General features: G+C 34.5%; 1 protein-coding gene and 1 long non-coding RNA gene across 18 annotated transcripts; one reads left to right on the top strand and one right to left on the bottom strand.

Moving 5' to 3' along the window:
* Positions 1-2,651: 2,651 nt before the first annotated feature.
* Positions 2,652-7,450, bottom strand: LOC147383014 (uncharacterized). 2 transcript variants are annotated; one of them, XR_015173991.1, is made up of 8 exons: positions 7,284-7,450; positions 7,060-7,117; positions 6,379-6,438; positions 6,141-6,213; positions 5,864-5,925; positions 4,681-4,734; positions 2,856-3,001; positions 2,652-2,736 (listed from the first exon to the last, which is right to left on the bottom strand). It is a non-coding gene; the product is annotated as an uncharacterized LOC147383014 (long non-coding RNA). The 2 variants fall into 2 exon arrangements; XR_015173990.1 differs by having other exon boundaries at positions 7,060-7,445.
* Positions 7,451-10,373: 2,923 nt separating this feature from the next.
* LOC147383015 (pre-mRNA-processing factor 19 homolog 2-like) lies at positions 10,374-16,183 on the top strand. 16 transcript variants are annotated; one of them, XR_015173860.1, is made up of 7 exons: positions 10,374-10,789; positions 13,066-13,161; positions 13,286-13,363; positions 13,456-13,532; positions 14,924-15,036; positions 15,209-15,279; positions 15,404-16,183. XR_015173860.1 is itself a non-coding variant. In XM_086428967.1 (6 exons), the coding sequence occupies exons 3-6, from the start codon at positions 13,312-13,314 to the stop codon at positions 15,514-15,516; spliced, it is 330 nt and encodes a 109-aa protein (XP_086285093.1). In that variant the 5' UTR covers positions 10,379-10,789; positions 13,066-13,161; positions 13,242-13,311; the 3' UTR covers positions 15,517-16,179. The 16 variants fall into 16 exon arrangements, 4 of the variants coding, with proteins under 4 accessions (XP_086285093.1, XP_086285092.1, XP_086285094.1 ...); XR_015173863.1 differs by having other exon boundaries at positions 13,066-13,126; positions 13,242-13,363; positions 13,456-13,522; XR_015173865.1 differs by having other exon boundaries at positions 13,066-13,126; positions 13,242-13,302.
* The last annotated feature ends 1,327 nt before the right edge of the window (positions 16,184-17,510 follow it).

Genomic DNA, 17,510 nt, shown 5'->3' on the forward strand with positions numbered 1-17,510 from the left:
TGGGATGCAATCCTATGTGGTCTTCACTTCTTTGGAATTTTACAAGTGGCAAGCTATACGGTTCTTGCTATTTCATGGTTTGTCCAAAACATCTCTAGTTGTCCAATGCATTCTCGATTTTTATCTTTTTTATTAATATCCCTTATTTGATTTATCATGATAGACGGGGAAGTCTTTATACCGTGGTTTATCCTGTACTAATGGCATACGTCCTTTCACACATATTTGTATCATCTTGAGGAGACACATCTCCATACATAATGGAAAGGGAAAAAGTTGCATAAAAAAGAGGCATCCCAAGAAACTTTCATTTCGCGTATTGTTTTAAATTAGTTGTATAGTTTTGTTATTTGGCATTATGTTACTTGGGGCGTCGATTCACTCGATTCAATTTGGGTCGTGATTCCTATTTAACCTAGTTCATACAAATAAAAGTTCATCTATCACCCAAGAGCTTGCAAGAATTTTGTATGATGATCTAACTTTAACTATTCTCGTTGATCTAATATATAAAAGGGGGGGTCCTTTGAACCTAGTTTACCAATCAAAAAAAGAATTTAATGTCATAGACGGTATTAGATTAGTTGTACTAGTCACATAGTCACATAGAAGAAGATCTATGTCGCAGGGGCATGTCATCAATTTTAAAACACAGGAATGATATTAACCAAAACCAAAACAAAGGTATCTCTAATATTTACGAACATAGATTGAATATTTTTCAATTTCACATGTTTGACCTTCATTTTTCCTTGCATTTTTCTCGGCTACAAGTAAAATGTACTAAAAGGGAAATAGAAAGACCCAAGCAAACATAATTGTGTAATCTTAATTACACTCAAGCAACCACACTCCATATTATGAAAAAGAACATAAAACCATGAAGTAGAGGATCTCTCACAACTGCTAGGGCAGCTACTTATTACATGAATATCACTCTAAATACAAAGATAAAACCATCAAGCTAGAAGGTCGATCACAACTGCTAGGCCAGCTACTTATTACATGAATATCACTCTAAATACAAAGATAAAACCATCAAGCTAGAAGGTCTATCACAACTGCTAGGGCAGCTACTTATCACATAAGCATCACTTTATTAAAACACTAAGATAAACCACTAGGAGGACCTCTCCTTATTTTATATATATCCATATCATCTACAAAGTCAGTGTAGATGAATGGGTACTGATGGAGGGTGACCGTGATGTGGTGGTGGTGAGTGTGGTGGAGGGTGACCGTGATGTGGTGGTGGTGAGTGTGGTGGAGGGTGATGATGAATAGGAGGAAAATGTGGTGGTTTGTGTGGTGGAGGGTGATGATGAAATGGAGGAAAGTGTGGTGGTGGTGGCTTGTGGAAAGGAGGACGATGTGGCGGGTGGATAGGGTGTGGGGGGTGAGGAAGAAGAGCTAAAGAAGGGGTAAGGGTGAGAGCCATCACCACCCCAAGGAGCAACACCAGTAGGTGTAGGACTACTGACATCTTCAAGATTATAGTACAAAACTAGACCAAATGTAAGTATATTTAGGTTTTATTGGTTGGCTTTTTATAATGGAATTGGACCTCTATTAGCCAGACACGTGTAAGCATCAAGGCTAATTGAGTTTAGATGGAGACTCAAACCTAGAATATTTACTGTCAGATCTGTCTTTTGTTCATACATTTATGATTTCCGGAAGGTAGATTAAGTTAGACATACGTAACCACATTTTGATGAATCTCTGCGACACATAACTATATTTTCAATGAGTGTGATAAAATGACTGGCCAGATGGCATACTCAATTAACTCATTGACATGACAAGTTCCGAGCTGTAGATCTTTCCGTCTCAAGATACATGATTGTACTTCCGTGTAAAAAAGTGTATCTTGAGAGAGCCATGTATCCCAAAGTGGAAAGATTTACGGTTTCAAAACTTATCCACATCAGTGAGCTGATTAAGTATGTCACCATTTCAAATGATCTCATGAGTTCCTTCACCTTGGTTTTTTCTTATGGACTGATAGAAAATGACCTAAAATACCCTCTTCTTTAACGTCTAACAAATAAAGATACTCTTGATAGTAAAACGTGGGGACCTATGTCACTACAGTAAAATAGTGCTATAGCGACGGTTGCGACCGTCGCTATAGGTACACAATACCGTCGCAATAACATCTAGCGACAGTCAGGGAGGCCGTCGATAGTCGTCGCTAATAATCCCATCGCTAAATGTTATATCGACGGCCAACAATTGATAGAAACGTCGTTAGGTACAAGACTTACAGCGACAGCCGCTATTGGCCGTCGCTATAGGGTAGTCTTTTTAAAAAAAATATGTTTACTCTTCAGCTACAGCTACGGTTTTGGCTGTCGCTATTAAAGCTTTTGAAAATAAAATAAAAATTTTACACCAGCCCCCTCATTTATTGCTGAATATTGGAGATATCCCTATATTTTGAAGTTGATGACCTACCCCAACTATCAATATGAAAAGACCTAAATGCCCTCTCTATTAGATCTCATTGTGCTACTATTACATAGACTGATACAAATTCTCACAGAATCCAACTCACACACACATAATAAAATGGTCACTGGAATCCAACTCACGCATAGGCAAGCACACACACACACACATACACTCCAAGTCACACACACACACACACGTGCAAAGATACACACACGAGCGCACTCACACACACACATATAAAGGTTGAAGAAAGGAGAAGCCGTCATCCACATCTACATCACCCTAGAAAGCTTAAAACAAGCACCGATCAGCATAAAACTCCAGAGGATACAGTATAAAATGCTCTAAGAAACGTAAGAAGAATGTAAAATATCATTTATCAATGAATTAAGCACACTCACATTACTCAAGCTCGCTTCCATCTCAAGATATTGAAGTCCCTTTTGTACAAATGTAATAAGAGCACCAAGGGAGACTAAGTTACCATCAATTGGACATTTAGTGATCCCTGCCTCATATCCGAAAGCAAATGCTAAATGCGTGAAACCTGAGAAAGAGCATATTAGGAACCCCCCTAAACAATTTGTGACACATGGAATAAAAGAAGAATCATGCTAATAATCTGAAGAAAAAAAAAGGATCTAGAACAATGCAAGAGTTTTCAGATCATCCAATCTTCCCTTGTTCTTAAATCATATAAGAAAAACAAATCTGAATTCAAGGATAATATGCCAAGCTAATGTCAAATGAAAGAAGGACAAGGAACCAAACAAGGACTGGCCAAGAATGCCTAATAAGCAGGTAATCAAAATCAGTTAGGAAATTCAATATGCAATATGCAACTAAGACTATAAGTTAAATGGGACAGTTTTAATGAGTAGCGCTTCATGAGGTCACTTTACTCAAAGCAGAAAAATAAAATAAAATAAATGGAAAAAATACACGTTATTTAAAGATTAAAAAAATTCTAGACCACTAACTGCAGCATATTCTTGAAGATAGTGATATGACAAATAATCTGAACCGTTAAAGCTCATGTCATTCGAAACCAAAACATGGCTGCAAATACACGTTATGGGATATGGAAGTGAATTACCGATGCTCTATAAAACATGATGATTTCATTTGATAGGGCACTTGTCATCCTAATATTTTTTGACAGTGTTTTCACTAGTAATGTCTAGTTCAATCTGGGTATTCAATCATGGGACATGTAGTCACTACCCATATGAAATGCCTAAAATGTGCATGTGAACCCAATCAATAGTAAAACAAAAAGAATTCAATAACAAGTAACCAATCAGTACATAATGACGAACCAAAATTCTTAACAGATGGGTCAAAATTAAATAACAAGTAATAGTAAAATAAAACATTCAATAAGAAATGAAAAATGGTTCATCTTCATACTTAAAAAGTGAATGTGAACCTAAGTATGTTGTATTTAGACTTGCAAACTTGGCAATATGATAGAAGTAAATCAAAAGCATCACTATCTTGGTAATTGAATAACACAAGAGATGGGCAGTACGTACCTTAACAGGTTTTGTCTGTGAGGGCCCAAAACAGAACATCAAGATTACTTAAATTAATAGGAGATAGAGATTTGTTTCTTTCCCAACACTAATATTTGAACTATAGTAGATGCTCCACAAGGAAAACTGTATGAGAAGCTCAACACGTTGTAACAAGAAGGTCCAAATAAATCATCCCCAAAGGGTCTCTACATTTTTCCCCACAATTGACATAGGTTGCATGCCTCTCATTAGCCTTCCAGAATATAGGTTTAAGAATTATTGACCTCTTCAAGTCTCTCTCCCTTTTTTTGCTAGGCAACCTCTTCAAGTCTTTCAATAACAAAAGACTTAGCTTTGGACATAATGGAATGGAAAAACAAAATTATTTTTAGTGGGTCTGATATTTGTGTGGTTTAGTGGCTTGGTTTTGTTGTAGGTTTTGTTTTGTTTCCTTTGTTGGTCTTCTTGATCTCAATTTTCATTGCAATTTTAGTTATCAAACAATAACAATGGTGTTGCTTAATAATTAGAGAAAATGTAACATTAGTGATCCCTTGTGATTTCTAAATATAACATAAAGGTCCAAAGATAAGCAACTTTCTGAATAACCTGACCTGAATGTGATTTTGCCCTTCGAGATATTCTACTATCAAGTAAACAACAAATTTGAAGCGAAAGAAAAGATACATAAGAGCAATCTTAGAGATACCTCTCGGACAGATGTCTGAGTAATTTCCTGAAGTAAATACCACAGGTCGGAGTCCTGCAAAGACTCCCCAAGAATCTGATATTAATACCAAATTCACTTTATAAACTAAAACTACCAAATCAAATCGAATTATTTTTATCAAATTTAAACCAAGAAAGAACCAAATCATCAAAATCAATAACTCAAAGAAACATATGGTACTCCTCTGCTACCGATATTATGTCTTATAAACCCCCACATCTTTCCTTCTTTCACTTACGATTTCCTTAATCAAATAAAATAAAAACATAAAAAATAACAAGGGATATTTATATCAATTGCCAACCAGAGATAAAATGAGAACGACCAAACAATCTTTTAACCATAGTAGAAGACAAAGCCCCCAATCTCACAATGTTTGGATGCTTAACCCTTCCAATTGCTTGTAGCAAATTCCTTCTCCCATTTGGAACTCCATTACCCATTAGAAAATTTTAACAAAAATAATAACAGCAAAAGAAAAAAAAAATCTTAAAATAGATAATTTAGAACAAGTGATTTTTCTTTTCCATGTAATGCACCCACAAAATCAGAGAAACAACTTAGTAAAATTAAAAACAAAAACTAAAAGAAATACATCTTGAGTAAATAAGAATTTGCTGAGTTGAATTGTAGTAAATGCATTATATTTATCAGTCTATTCACAAGGAATTTTGGTGTCTACTTTTCAAGAATTTTATTTATGGATGGGAGTCTACATATCATTACTTAATAAAACTAAAATTAAAAACTGAAGCCAAACAAAAGAATGGCATCAAGGGCATGGTTTGTCAAGAAATGCTTGCAATATTCATGTTCATCCCATTTTGAAGAAAAAAAAAATGAGATGATAGGATAAATATTAAAAATTGGTGAACATTTTATAATGAAATTCTCACTTGTTGCTAAAACATGAAGAGACAAAAATCTTCAACAAGATAGATATCTATAATATAAAAGTGGAATAATAAAAGAAGATTAACATACCCCCAATAAAGAAACATATGGGAAGTAACCTATGTCAATTGTGGGGGGAAATTTAGAACGCTATATACACTACAATTAGAGGAAATCTGATGAAGAATGCATGAACTTATCACCAAGAGTGAAGACCCATTCAGGTTTCTAAATAAGTATTTGATAAATAACATACAAGTTCACTCACCAACTCCGAGGTAAGTGTTGACACTTGCATATCAAGTTGTTCCAGTGAAATTTTTGTTTTCCCTGTAAGGAAAGACCATATGAGCCCTTCACATCTAGTACTCAAAAAAAGCTGTAACTACTTGTGGCATGTTTGTTGGACAACAAACGTTCACAACACAAAGAAAACGATATCTCATCCTATTCCTTGAACAACTCAATTTAATAAAGATTGAGTAAACCACATATCAATATCACATAAAACTCATATAAAAATTGGAGGATTTAAACATGTCTACCTCTACATGCTCTGAAATTAAGGACTCGAAGAATAAATGGTGGCATTGCTGATGATCCATCTGTCTCGGCAAGCTGGAGATCAAAACATAAATAGGAGTAAGGATACCATCAAGTATATTTAACTTGAAAAGGAAAAGAGAATGATTAATTAAGAAACCTAGAAGAAAAACACAGTAAACAAATGTGGAAAAGAAAAGATTTTATTAAAAGAAAAGAAAAAAGTATTTCAATAATTACCTACTCCAAAAATTCTAAAAGATCTTTATCATAAAAATTGACACCTAAAATACAAGGTACCTGCATGAACAATGAAAGATTTATAAACTACAAATTTGTTGCAAAAAAAATTAGGAAGCACCCTGCAGTATTGATGAAAGATCAAGCGAAGCTTTTACTACTTTTGAACGAATAGCCATCCAACTTTGACTCCAAACAACATGGTTGAACAATGTTGAATTCGCTTCGTTATGGTTGTGATTGATGTGCATATGTGATTGACACATCAACCTTAAATATGTTTCAAAAATATGATAGTTCATGAAACTATAGAAATAATATATCAAGTAACACACAAACAAACCCAAACAAACAAGAAACAATACACCATTTTCAATCAACAAGAAGAACAGAACAACAATCAAATTCAGATCAAACAAATGGGATGAACAAACAATCTGAAACATTGGAACAATAAGAATGGCATTGAACAACAACAATCCTTCATTCAATCTTGCAATCTGTGGAAATAGGGAAAAAAAATAAAATCACAAGCCTTGAAGATCAAAATTTTCCACATGGTTGAGGCATTGGAAGTAATCTATCTCAAAACATGACAAACAAATTACAGCATAACATAAAAATCTAGGATTTAGGTCATCGATTGGAGAGAAAAATCAACAAAATTGCAGGAAATCATACCTTTTCTGTCGAAGGAAGTCTATTTCTCAAATTTCGGGAGGCCGAGATCGGATCGGATCTATTGAAATTGAACCCTCATGTGTTTGAGAGACAGAGTTCATTTGTAAATCGATTTTGAAATGAGAGAGAGAGAGACGATTTAGTGAGAGACAGAGAGAGTGATTCCGTGAGAGAGAGAGATCAGAGTGAGTTTGAGAATTTGAGATGAGAGACAGAGATCTTACATAAAAGTCGCAGTTAATTCTCTTTGAGACGAGAGACAGAGTGATTCAGTGAGAGAGTGAAATCAGACTGGTTTTTGGAGTTCGAGAAGAGAGACGGAGAGAGTGATTCAGTGAGGTGCGTCTTAAATTACTTTATAGCGACGATCAAAATCTGACCGTCACTTAAAAGTCGCAGCTATTTCCCCTTTTTCCTGTAGTGTGTGTAAATCATGTACCGCACATGTGAAAATTAATTTGAAGAAATGATGCAATCATCCTGAGGTGAGCTATAACTCGAAGAGTTTCGATTGTAGTGCGAGCATCGACAACCCTAAGGTATACACATGGGGAGGACATCCTCCAAAAATTGGAGTATTGTGCCCTTGATCTAAAACCCTTTAATTATTACTATTATAATGATAGAAGACCGAATAGAAAACACCAAAATTTAGATCCCAAAAATGCCTCTACCTTAACATTTAAACTTATTATAATCAGAGTCATTTTGATCAATAACAAAGAAAATTACAATCTCTTGTTGTGAAAATCATGGTAGTTAATTTTGAAAATTACAAAACATATCTTTTTTCCTGAGTAATCATTAAAATCAACCTTTAATTAATATTTTAAAATACAAATAAATCCTTTACATGTGCTTGTAGATGCCACTTTCTAGTAGCATTTAACGTGACATTTATCTTTCTCGACTTGTCGTCTCTATCTATGGTTTATTTTGACTTTTTCTTTTGTTGACTATTCAAAAATCCATAGATGTGTCAAATACCAGATGGTCCACAAAGGAACTAAACACAAATACTATTGCAGTACGTTATCAGTAGTAGCACGAGTATTTTTTGCTGACAGTGCTCATTGAATCCTTGGTCTCTCCCCTGTCAACTATATAAGGGTAGTTTTGTAAGTGACATGGTTAATTTGTAAATTAGGGATGCCATTCAATACACGTGGGTTCATGTGATTGGTGAATCCTGAATTTCTGTGAGCAAAACATTATTCGTAGTAGCACTTCATTCAGATATTGCAAGAAACCCCACCTTCCTATTCATCTTTTTCTTATTTTCGAAGGATGATTGGCGCTTTTGTATTGAAGGCTTCCTATTGGTCTTTTTCTTATTTTGAATTGACCTCCTAGCGTGACAAGTTTGGAACTGTACATCTATACGCCTCGGGATACACAATTATACTTCACCATAAAAAAGTGTATCTCAAGGGAGTCATGTATGCCTAGGCACACAAATCTACGATTCCCAAACTTGCCATCAGGGAGTCAATTGAGTATGCCACTTGGCAAGTCATATTATCAGGACTCTTTATAAATACACTTTTTTATGGGGAAGTGCAATCGTGGATCCCGAGGGGTATAGATTTATAGTTCGTGAACTTGTCATGTCAGGGAGTCGATTGAGCATACCACCTGGCGAGTCATATTATCAGGACTCTTTTATAAATTGGAATACGCTCAATTAATAAATGCGGACCAATAGGAATTTGGATTTTCTTGCTATCTCCAAAATGCCAGTCTCAAAAATCCAATTTATGGGAGCGGAATAATGATAACGAGAAGAGTGAGTAAAATATACTTTTTTCATGGATGAATTTGGGACTATGGAGGCCCTTCCCTTTTATTCTTCAGTAGGGATCCAGTCAGGTCTTCCCTTCCTAACCAATGTTAGGTGGCACCCCATTTTTGTTCCACGTTGAATTTTTGGGACCCATTGACCATATGAATATGTCGTCCATCCCTTGATGAATTTACATATAAAAAATCATTGTGTTTGATAGCTTGTATCCACTAGGTCTAATCTCTTGAAAAAGAATTTAAATCCTACGATTAGAAATCATTCTTAAGACACTGTTATTATCAATGGATGCACATCACCAACCAAATTGATTTTTTGTGTGTAGATTTAACAAAGGATGGACCACATACCCAAATGGTCAGTGGGTCACAAAAATGCGTTGCCACCTGACCTTAGTTAGGAATGAGACACATTACTGGATCCCTATTCTTTATTTAGTGTCATGATAATATGACTCGCCAGGTGGCATACTCAATTGACTCCCTGACGTGACAAGTTAGAGAATCGTAGATCTGTATGCCTCGTGATGCGTAATTGCACTTCCCCATAAGAAATTATATCCTAAGGGAGGAGTGTATCTCGAGGCATACCAATCTACAGTTCCCAAACTTGTCCATGTCAGGGATTCGATTAAGTATGCCACCTAGCAAGTCATATTATCAGAATTTTTTTATTTATTATTGAAAGACGAATACAATATTAAAACTCATAAACCAAATCCTTAGTGAGGATTAATGTGACGCCCGAAGTTTAGATCCACAATGTTGCTCATGATCTGTGATTAAACTTGTGAAGCAGGACTCACGGATGAAATGAAAAAAAAATTAATTAATGGATAAAATAAAATCTTCATTATTATTATTCTTTTTGATAAAAGAACTTAATTAATTATTCATTCCTTAAATTCATGCCCCGAATTTTGGGTCTACAATGCTACTCATGATCCATGATTAAACTTATGACCCAAGACTTGGAGTGAGATAAAATAAAAAAAAAATTAATTAATGGATAAAAAATATCTTCATTATTATTATTATTCTATTTGGTAAAAGAACTTATTTAATTTTTCATTCTTTACATTCAAAAATCCAAAACAAAAAGGAAAAGAAGCACTTTTTTTTTTTTCTAATAAAAAAGGAAACGAAACACTTAAACATATTATTGTAAGTCAAATTAAAACCTTATTCCTGTTCACCCCTTAACATCAATTAATAGAAATCATTGTAAGTGAGAAATAATCATTAAATAGTTTCCTCTTGATATCATGCATCATCATCACTCCTTTCAACCAAAATATGAAATTTTGTAAAAAAATAAAAATTCACAAAGCACTATTATTCTGCAAAAAGTATGTGAAGATGTTAAACACTACCTCAAAAAAGTTGTAATTCGCTACTATTATAGCGTTAAAATTGGCGGCCCAAGACCCACGTTTATTTTTACCGGCCCAAAATCCAATTTTAAGCCCAATAACAAATTTCGACAGTCAATGAACTACAGAAACTTTTTCTTAACAAAAAACAGAACCTTAACGGCTTAACAGACTTCCTTCGTTTGAGAAGAAAACCTGATCGAACGTCTTAACAGACTTCCTTCTCAGCCGTTCTAAAGGAAAACCTGATCGAAAAAAATTGCAGAAGAAGTTCACTCTCACTCACAGATAATTTTTCCTCTTGATTTGGTTCGATCAAGCCAGACATTCGAGAGCACCGAGCGCTCGAGAGCACTGAATCTTTCACTCTCACTCACATCCCTCAATCTCCCATTTCAGATCGCTCGAGAACACCGAACTAGCTCTTGTCACTTCGTTGATGGATTTTTAAGCTTTCAGAACTCAAATCGAAGAAGAAATTATAGCTCAAGTAAAAAACCCTACGAATTGAAGTTCACTCATCAGTGCCACCGATCAAACCACTCCAGATCTCATCAGTAAGTCCATCTCTCTAAAAAACCCTAAAAAGCCCTAAAAAAATTTATTAGTTTGTTTCCAAATGATGTAATTCCATCCCTGTTTTGCTCGACTGTGTAATTTGAGCATGTTAAACTAATTTTACTCAAGGGAATCATGTTTCTTGATCTTCCATAGATGAACAACATTGCTAAGGTTTGCTTTTTTGAAATAGAGAAAAAATCTTCTCTTCTTGATCTTCGATAAATAAACAATATTGCTGAGGTTAGGTTTTAATGTTTAAGAAACAATTTTTGAGATTTTCAAATATCTGATTCGATTCATTTCTATTCTTTGTTTAAGTGAGTTTATGTTTAATTCTTTCAATTATTGCTGCAGAAACCTTACAATTTGCTTGATTTTTGTCAAAGAAAGTTTTAAAATTTGCAATCTTTCTTATCATATAAGTTGAAATTTAGGATTTTAGTCTTTCTTCTCATGTTTGTTTAGAATTTTGAACTTATCTAAATTATATCTTCAACTCTGAATCTCAGTTCTCAACTCAATTATTGAATATCTATATAAGAAACACTCAATACTTCCATGGGTTTAACTGCCAAATGGGTCAGATGTTGAGACCTTCCTTCATGGTTTACTTCAATTTCAAGGCATTAGCTATAAACACATGAATTTGTAGATCCCACAATTCATATATCTTTTACCGGAATTTATAATCGAAGAACTCGCTCATGTTAGTGTTTATATGTAGCGAGTCCCACGATTCGTAAAATGCCCATTTCATTTATTTGTTACTGAAATTGAGCATTTATAGCGTTTAAAATTGTTGATTAGAACTTAATCATTTTGAGAATTTTGGTTCATGAGATGTTCCATTATTAGTCATAGAGATTAATTATCTTACAACCTACAATATATGATAAACAATTTATTTTAATACAAGGAAAGAAAGAAAAAAAATAAAAAAATCAAAGTGTTAAATTTAAGTTTTGCCATGAAATGTAGAAGGCTGGTTTGTGACTATATATTTATGAATTGCTATTTCGCAACTTGAAGATCATTGAGGGACGAGGCTAGTTTAATCATGATGATGTTTCCCTTTCACTGAAGGTGCTGAAAGGTGTATAGATGATCTCCATTTTTTATCTTTGTTGATCGTGTCTCCTATTGCACATTTGACTCACTAACTAAACAATTGGTTTTTGGTCCAAGTAATTTTGTTTGGCTTGGCCATTTCACCTATTGGCTGCCATATGGTTTAAAGTTTTGGTTTGTGTTGGAATGTAGTGTATTAAACTATATTAACTGCATGCAATAGAACATGGTGTTCTAACATGTCTTTGTTGCTTGAATCTTTCCTTTTGAGAGCCATTAGTAAGAAATTTAAAGATTCTTGGACATAATATGGCTCATTTTCTACTCTAAGTTTTTTTTGGTGCTTCCACAGCACCATCGATAACTAACGGCTAGACATGACACGTATTACAAATGGTTTGGTTCAAATTGTAAGCTCAACATTACAAAACATTATAATGGTTTGGCTCATTTTCTACATTTTTTTTGGCTGCTTCCATGCTTTGATTTTAAGGCATAAGAGAAGGATAGTAGGAATCCTAGTAAGTGTGCTGTTTGTTTGGAGAACTTCAAGTTGTGTGAGAAGTGTTGATCACTTCCAATATGTAAGCATAGTTTTCATGCTCAATTTGTCGATTCATGGTTGTTGATGACACCCATTTGTCCAATTTGTTGAACAAGTGCCAATTCTATGAAGGGAAATAGCGAAATTAATCGTTCAGATGAGGTTGGATTTGAATTAAGAGAGATTCAATCAGTTGTAGTTGCGACTTAAATCAGTTCCCATTCATCTTCTGTGCATATGAGCATGTTTGAATTGTGAGTTATAGTTATGGTTAAATGAAGAAGATCATGTTCATTGTACTGGCGCTTAACAGGGAATTTAGCTAGTCAAGCTTCATGTCCTTCATGTATTTGTGACTACTCTTCAGAGACCATTAGGTATAATTTGACCTTTCTAACATGTTTATTACTTGATAAATATGAAAATAGTGATGATTTAGTATCTGGGTGTCTTATTTTTTATGAAATTCTGGAGTATTGGAGTGTTGAGTTTGCTAGTTGACATATATACATGTTTGTTGCTCTTTTTGTATGTTGAGTTGAGTGTTGGTTTATGCACCTATATGTATCCTGAACTCTGAATAAAACTAAAATGGTAGATCCAATTAGGTCTGGATTGAGTCTAGATCTAACAAAGTTCTCATCTTTTACCAATTTACAGATTTGGATTTCATCAAACCTCCAAGAATAGTACTTGTGTATCATACACAAGCTGATTTTGGGTTTACACTTCAACTGAATTTAGAAGCTCTTTACGGTTTGCACTTCTTATTCAATATTTTTGTTTAATTAGATCCCATCTAACTAACTGGTTCATCATGTAAATGCTTTATGTAGAAAACAGAAAGCTGATTTTTGTTATTCTCTTCTTTGATATTCAGCGTGGAGCCACATCCTGGTAACTTCAATGATAAACTTTCCAAATTCCTTGTATGAATATGTGAAGTCATTTCTTCCTTGTAAGTAATGTTTAGTAGTGCACTTCGTAAGTATGGTAAGTTATTTTGAGTGAGATACAATGGTTATTATGATGACTTCTCATGCTATGTAGGATGGGATGGTGGTGGTGAACAAGTGAAAAATGACAAATTTGTTATGGGAAGGAAAGAGTGGAAAGGGTAATTGGATGTAAATGTCTACATATACTCAATTAATGTGTCTCATATAGGAGTGAAAGTTTGGATTATTTAATCTAGATAATATTGGAATGGTGATTTTGTGCTATAAATTTTTTTTTGGGGATATGTGTAGTGCCAAAGAGTCCAAACTAACCTGACTCATCTTCATTGTATTTCTTGAATTGGACACAACTCTTCTTTTCATTCACAAGAACATACTTCAGATGCCTAGAAATTCAAAATTCTCGATGTCTTCAACCATCCCAAAATCGTTTATTTATAGACTTTAGTGTATATTCATGGGTGTAAGAAACCTTTAGAACATACAACCAAGGATTCTGATGATTTGATCAACGATTATTAAGATCCAATGATTGTAATGAAATGTTTGTATGTTTTCAAAGTGAACATCAATAGTCGACAGTCATCATGAAAGGTTTCATCTGAAAGAGGGATGAAGAAGTGTGCTGAGCTAGGCCATATCATATATCATAGCATGTAAAAGCAAATAACAAGTGCATAGTGGCTAAATCATTATATGTGGCATACATTCCTCTTTGCTCCACCAACAAAACAGAACAACAGGGCTGAAAAGAACAGAATGTTCCCAATTATAACATTTAACCCTTTGAAATTATGTGATGCTTGATGGTTTTAGAATAAAAACAACACAAGGGTAACAAAACAAGTAGAACAGAAAAATTATCATTCCGATTAATTTTAATCAGAAAAAAACAAGTTTATAAAAATTATCATTCCAAAAAGGAGCACTCACACCACATATCCAAAGGAAATCATGGCTGTGCATTCTTTCTATGGACAATCCTTTAATGCAAGAAGGACACCACTCAATCTAACAGCATTCCTAAATAATTGCAGATATGTAAGGGTTTGCTTAAATGTTATGAGATACCTACTTTATTCATGTATAATTCTTAACTCTCAAGTTTTTCCCTGGATTTGTTCCTTTATAAGATGAATAGATTGCATGTACTAAATTGTATTATTGCATTGTGTTATTTTAAATTAGCTCTTGGGTCATGAGCTCCTATTAAGTATTCTTGGGTTATTATTTTGTTGGTGTAAATTTTATAGAGTTCAAAGGTGTTTTCTTCAAAGATTTTGTCTTTAGATGGGAGTTGTTGTGTTCGAGTTAATTCTTGTTTATTGTTGTGAGGTAGGTCACCCGACTGCCTTTGTACATTCTCTTTTCTTTTAATTAAATTTATACTTGTAATAAATAAATGAAAACTCTCAAGTTGCTCCCTGGATTTGTCCTTTTATAAGTTGAGTAGATTGCATATACTGAATTGTATTATTCCATTTTCGATCATGTTATTTTAAATTAGCAGTGTTTCTGCCTGTTTTTTTTATTGGAAACATGTCTATTAATTCTGTCAGGTGCAAGCTGTTACAATCCATGCCACCCAAAAGTATTTGGTGTCTGCTTCACTTGACAATTCTTGGTGCTTTTATGGTGGAAGTTATCTTGCAACTACGGGCTCAGACATAAGGTTGGTAATCCAAGGAATCCCAAAGAATTGGAATTCAATTTAGAATTGTAGTACACACCAATCTTTGACTACACTTGATGTATAAATGCTTACAAATGCAGTTATTTTAACACACTATTTTGTATAATACTTGGAATCTCGCAGTCTCATTAAAGTAATTTAATTACTACAGAATTTACCAAGTTGCCAATGTCAAAGCAGAACGGAAATGTATCAAAACTTTCCCTGATTTGTCAGGCACAGGTATTGTACAGGAAACATTCCTTCCTTATATCCTTAAATGTATCATTAGTGCTGTGAATTTATTAATGATCTTAGATTGGTGCAGTTTCTGAGATTTGGGTATTGTACTTTGTGCCGATTGCAGGCAAAGCAACGTGTGTGAAATTTGGTGCAGATGCAAAATATATGGCAGTAGGGTCAATGGACCAAAACGTCTGCATATTTGGCCTGCCTGGGGATCGTCCAAAAGAATCTTAGAAAACCTACAACTACTACACCCCAGATCATGAAATGCCGGTGACACCCTATTTGCTGCACGATTGGTGTATTTTTGGGAAAAAAATGTGAGAACATAGCTTGAATTTTGATGCTGGTTTAGTTTTTAATGTTGGGTATTCTTTTCTAATTTCAACTGAAGCGATGGAGAAAAGGGCAGCACTGTTGGATATTATTTGGCTTTGTACACTTTTTCTCCTTGCAGGTGAGGCAGGCAAATACTAGGCAATTTGTATAATGTTAATCCCTTACTCCTGGGGGGGGGGGGGGAGATGATATTTGAATAGTTATTGATAGACCAAACTCGAATATTTTCCCTTCTGATATGATTTTGCAAGAAAACTGTTTTAGGGTCCTGATGCGACATTTAAGATAACCTCTTACGCCAAAATTCAGCACTAGTGTATGAAGGGATTTTCCACCACTTTCTTGTGTCAAATTAATCAATTTTTTTTCCTTTTTCAGTAGCCCTTTGCTTTGCACACACAAAGTATATCCATTTGCGTGCAAAGTTTGTGTTTCTTTCAATGTTTAGTAACAGTTGGATTATAAATAAAAGAAAACAATGTATTCTAAAAGAAAGTCCTCGACTGGTAACCTTGGACTGATTTATGCTCCTCGGATCTTGCCTGCCTTTTTGTACAGTTTGGATTTTGAAAATGACGAATTTGCTAATTAATCTAGAATGTTCCATGAACTAATGGAACGAGGCTTGAAGGTGCGAAGGTGGGTGAAAACAGGCGTACTCAATGAGGTAGATCAGCCGAGGCTGGTTCATGATGTAGACAGTGGACCGAAAAACAGAAAAGTGAAGCAGATCATAAAGAAAAAGCCTCTTTACAGTAATTCGACGGCTCTAAGCCGTCGAATTTTTTATTCAATGCCAGATTTGATGGCTATAAACTGTCAAATATATTTTTTTGACAGTCCAAAGTCGTCGAATTTATTTTTCGACGGTTTTTAAGACCGACGAAAATATTTTTCTATGGCTTCCAACCGTCGAATTCTTTTTTCGACATGGCCCATTTCGACGAACAATTTCGATGGGTGAGGCTGTCAAATTAAGAGTATTTTCACGTAATGAAATGGATATTTGATAATGTGGAAATTGATGAGAGAATGTAGGAACATTGTGGACAGTTTATTTCGGCCTGAGTTCCACCTTTACAGAGAGAAATTCAGAGATTAAAGATTTTCTTTGGTTATGCTCAACATGGGAGTGTTCAAGATTAATATCGATGGATCCACTTCATCAGCTGGGGCATGCATTGGTTTTATTGGGAGGGATCATGATGGTCATTCTAAATTTGCAGGTTGGGCTTCGGTGGAGGCAATGGATGTTATTGATCAGGAACAAATGGCCATTATAGAGGCAGTAACTTATGTGGTTTCAGCTTACCGATCAAAATAAAAATAAAAAACTTTTGCGGCAAGAAAGGGTCTTCAACATATTAAAATATGTTCAGACTCTAGGTAATCAATTGGTAGTATTAATGAATTAATAAATGAGTGAGCTCCCTATAACCTCAGCTTACTGATAAAAAAAATTAAAATGTTAAGACCCAAATATGCTTAAAAAATAGTTAGGTGTTGATGGAGTGGAAAGTTTAAGTCTTAGGTAACCTAAGGAATGTAACATTCTCGCTGGTTATAAATGTTCTTGAGGTAAGGGTTTATGTCTGTTATTTTTGTAACTCTAGTAACAGTACCATTAAAAAGTTCAATAAACATAGAATTTGTAATCTTATGACACCCAAGCAAGCACATTACATATTATGAGAAAGATAATTAAAACCATGAGAAGATCTCTCATAACAGCTAGCTGCTAGAGCAGTGACCTATTGCATGAAAATCACTTAAAACACAAAGATAAAACCATGAAGGAGATCTCTTACAACTGCTAGGGCAGCTGCATGCTTATTACATAAACACCACTTATAAAACACAAAGATAAAACCACTAGGAGGACCTCTTCT

The sequence above is a fragment of the Akebia trifoliata genome, chromosome 16 (assembly GCF_017979445.1).
Source record: "Akebia trifoliata isolate Shusen 1 chromosome 16, ASM1797944v1, whole genome shotgun sequence".
Lineage (NCBI taxonomy): Eukaryota > Viridiplantae > Streptophyta > Magnoliopsida > Ranunculales > Lardizabalaceae > Akebia > Akebia trifoliata.

Excerpts from the sequence above, each read along its gene's own strand:
- LOC147383015 (XM_086428967.1), top strand. The coding sequence starts at position 13,312 with ATGATAAACTTTCCAAATTCCTTGTATGAATAT. Across the intron at positions 13,345-14,923 it reads CAAATTCCTTGTATGAATAT|GTGCAAGCTGTTACAATCCA; the intron begins GTGAAGTCATTT and ends TAATTCTGTCAG. Across the intron at positions 15,037-15,208 it reads ACTACGGGCTCAGACATAAG|AATTTACCAAGTTGCCAATG; the intron begins GTTGGTAATCCA and ends TAATTACTACAG.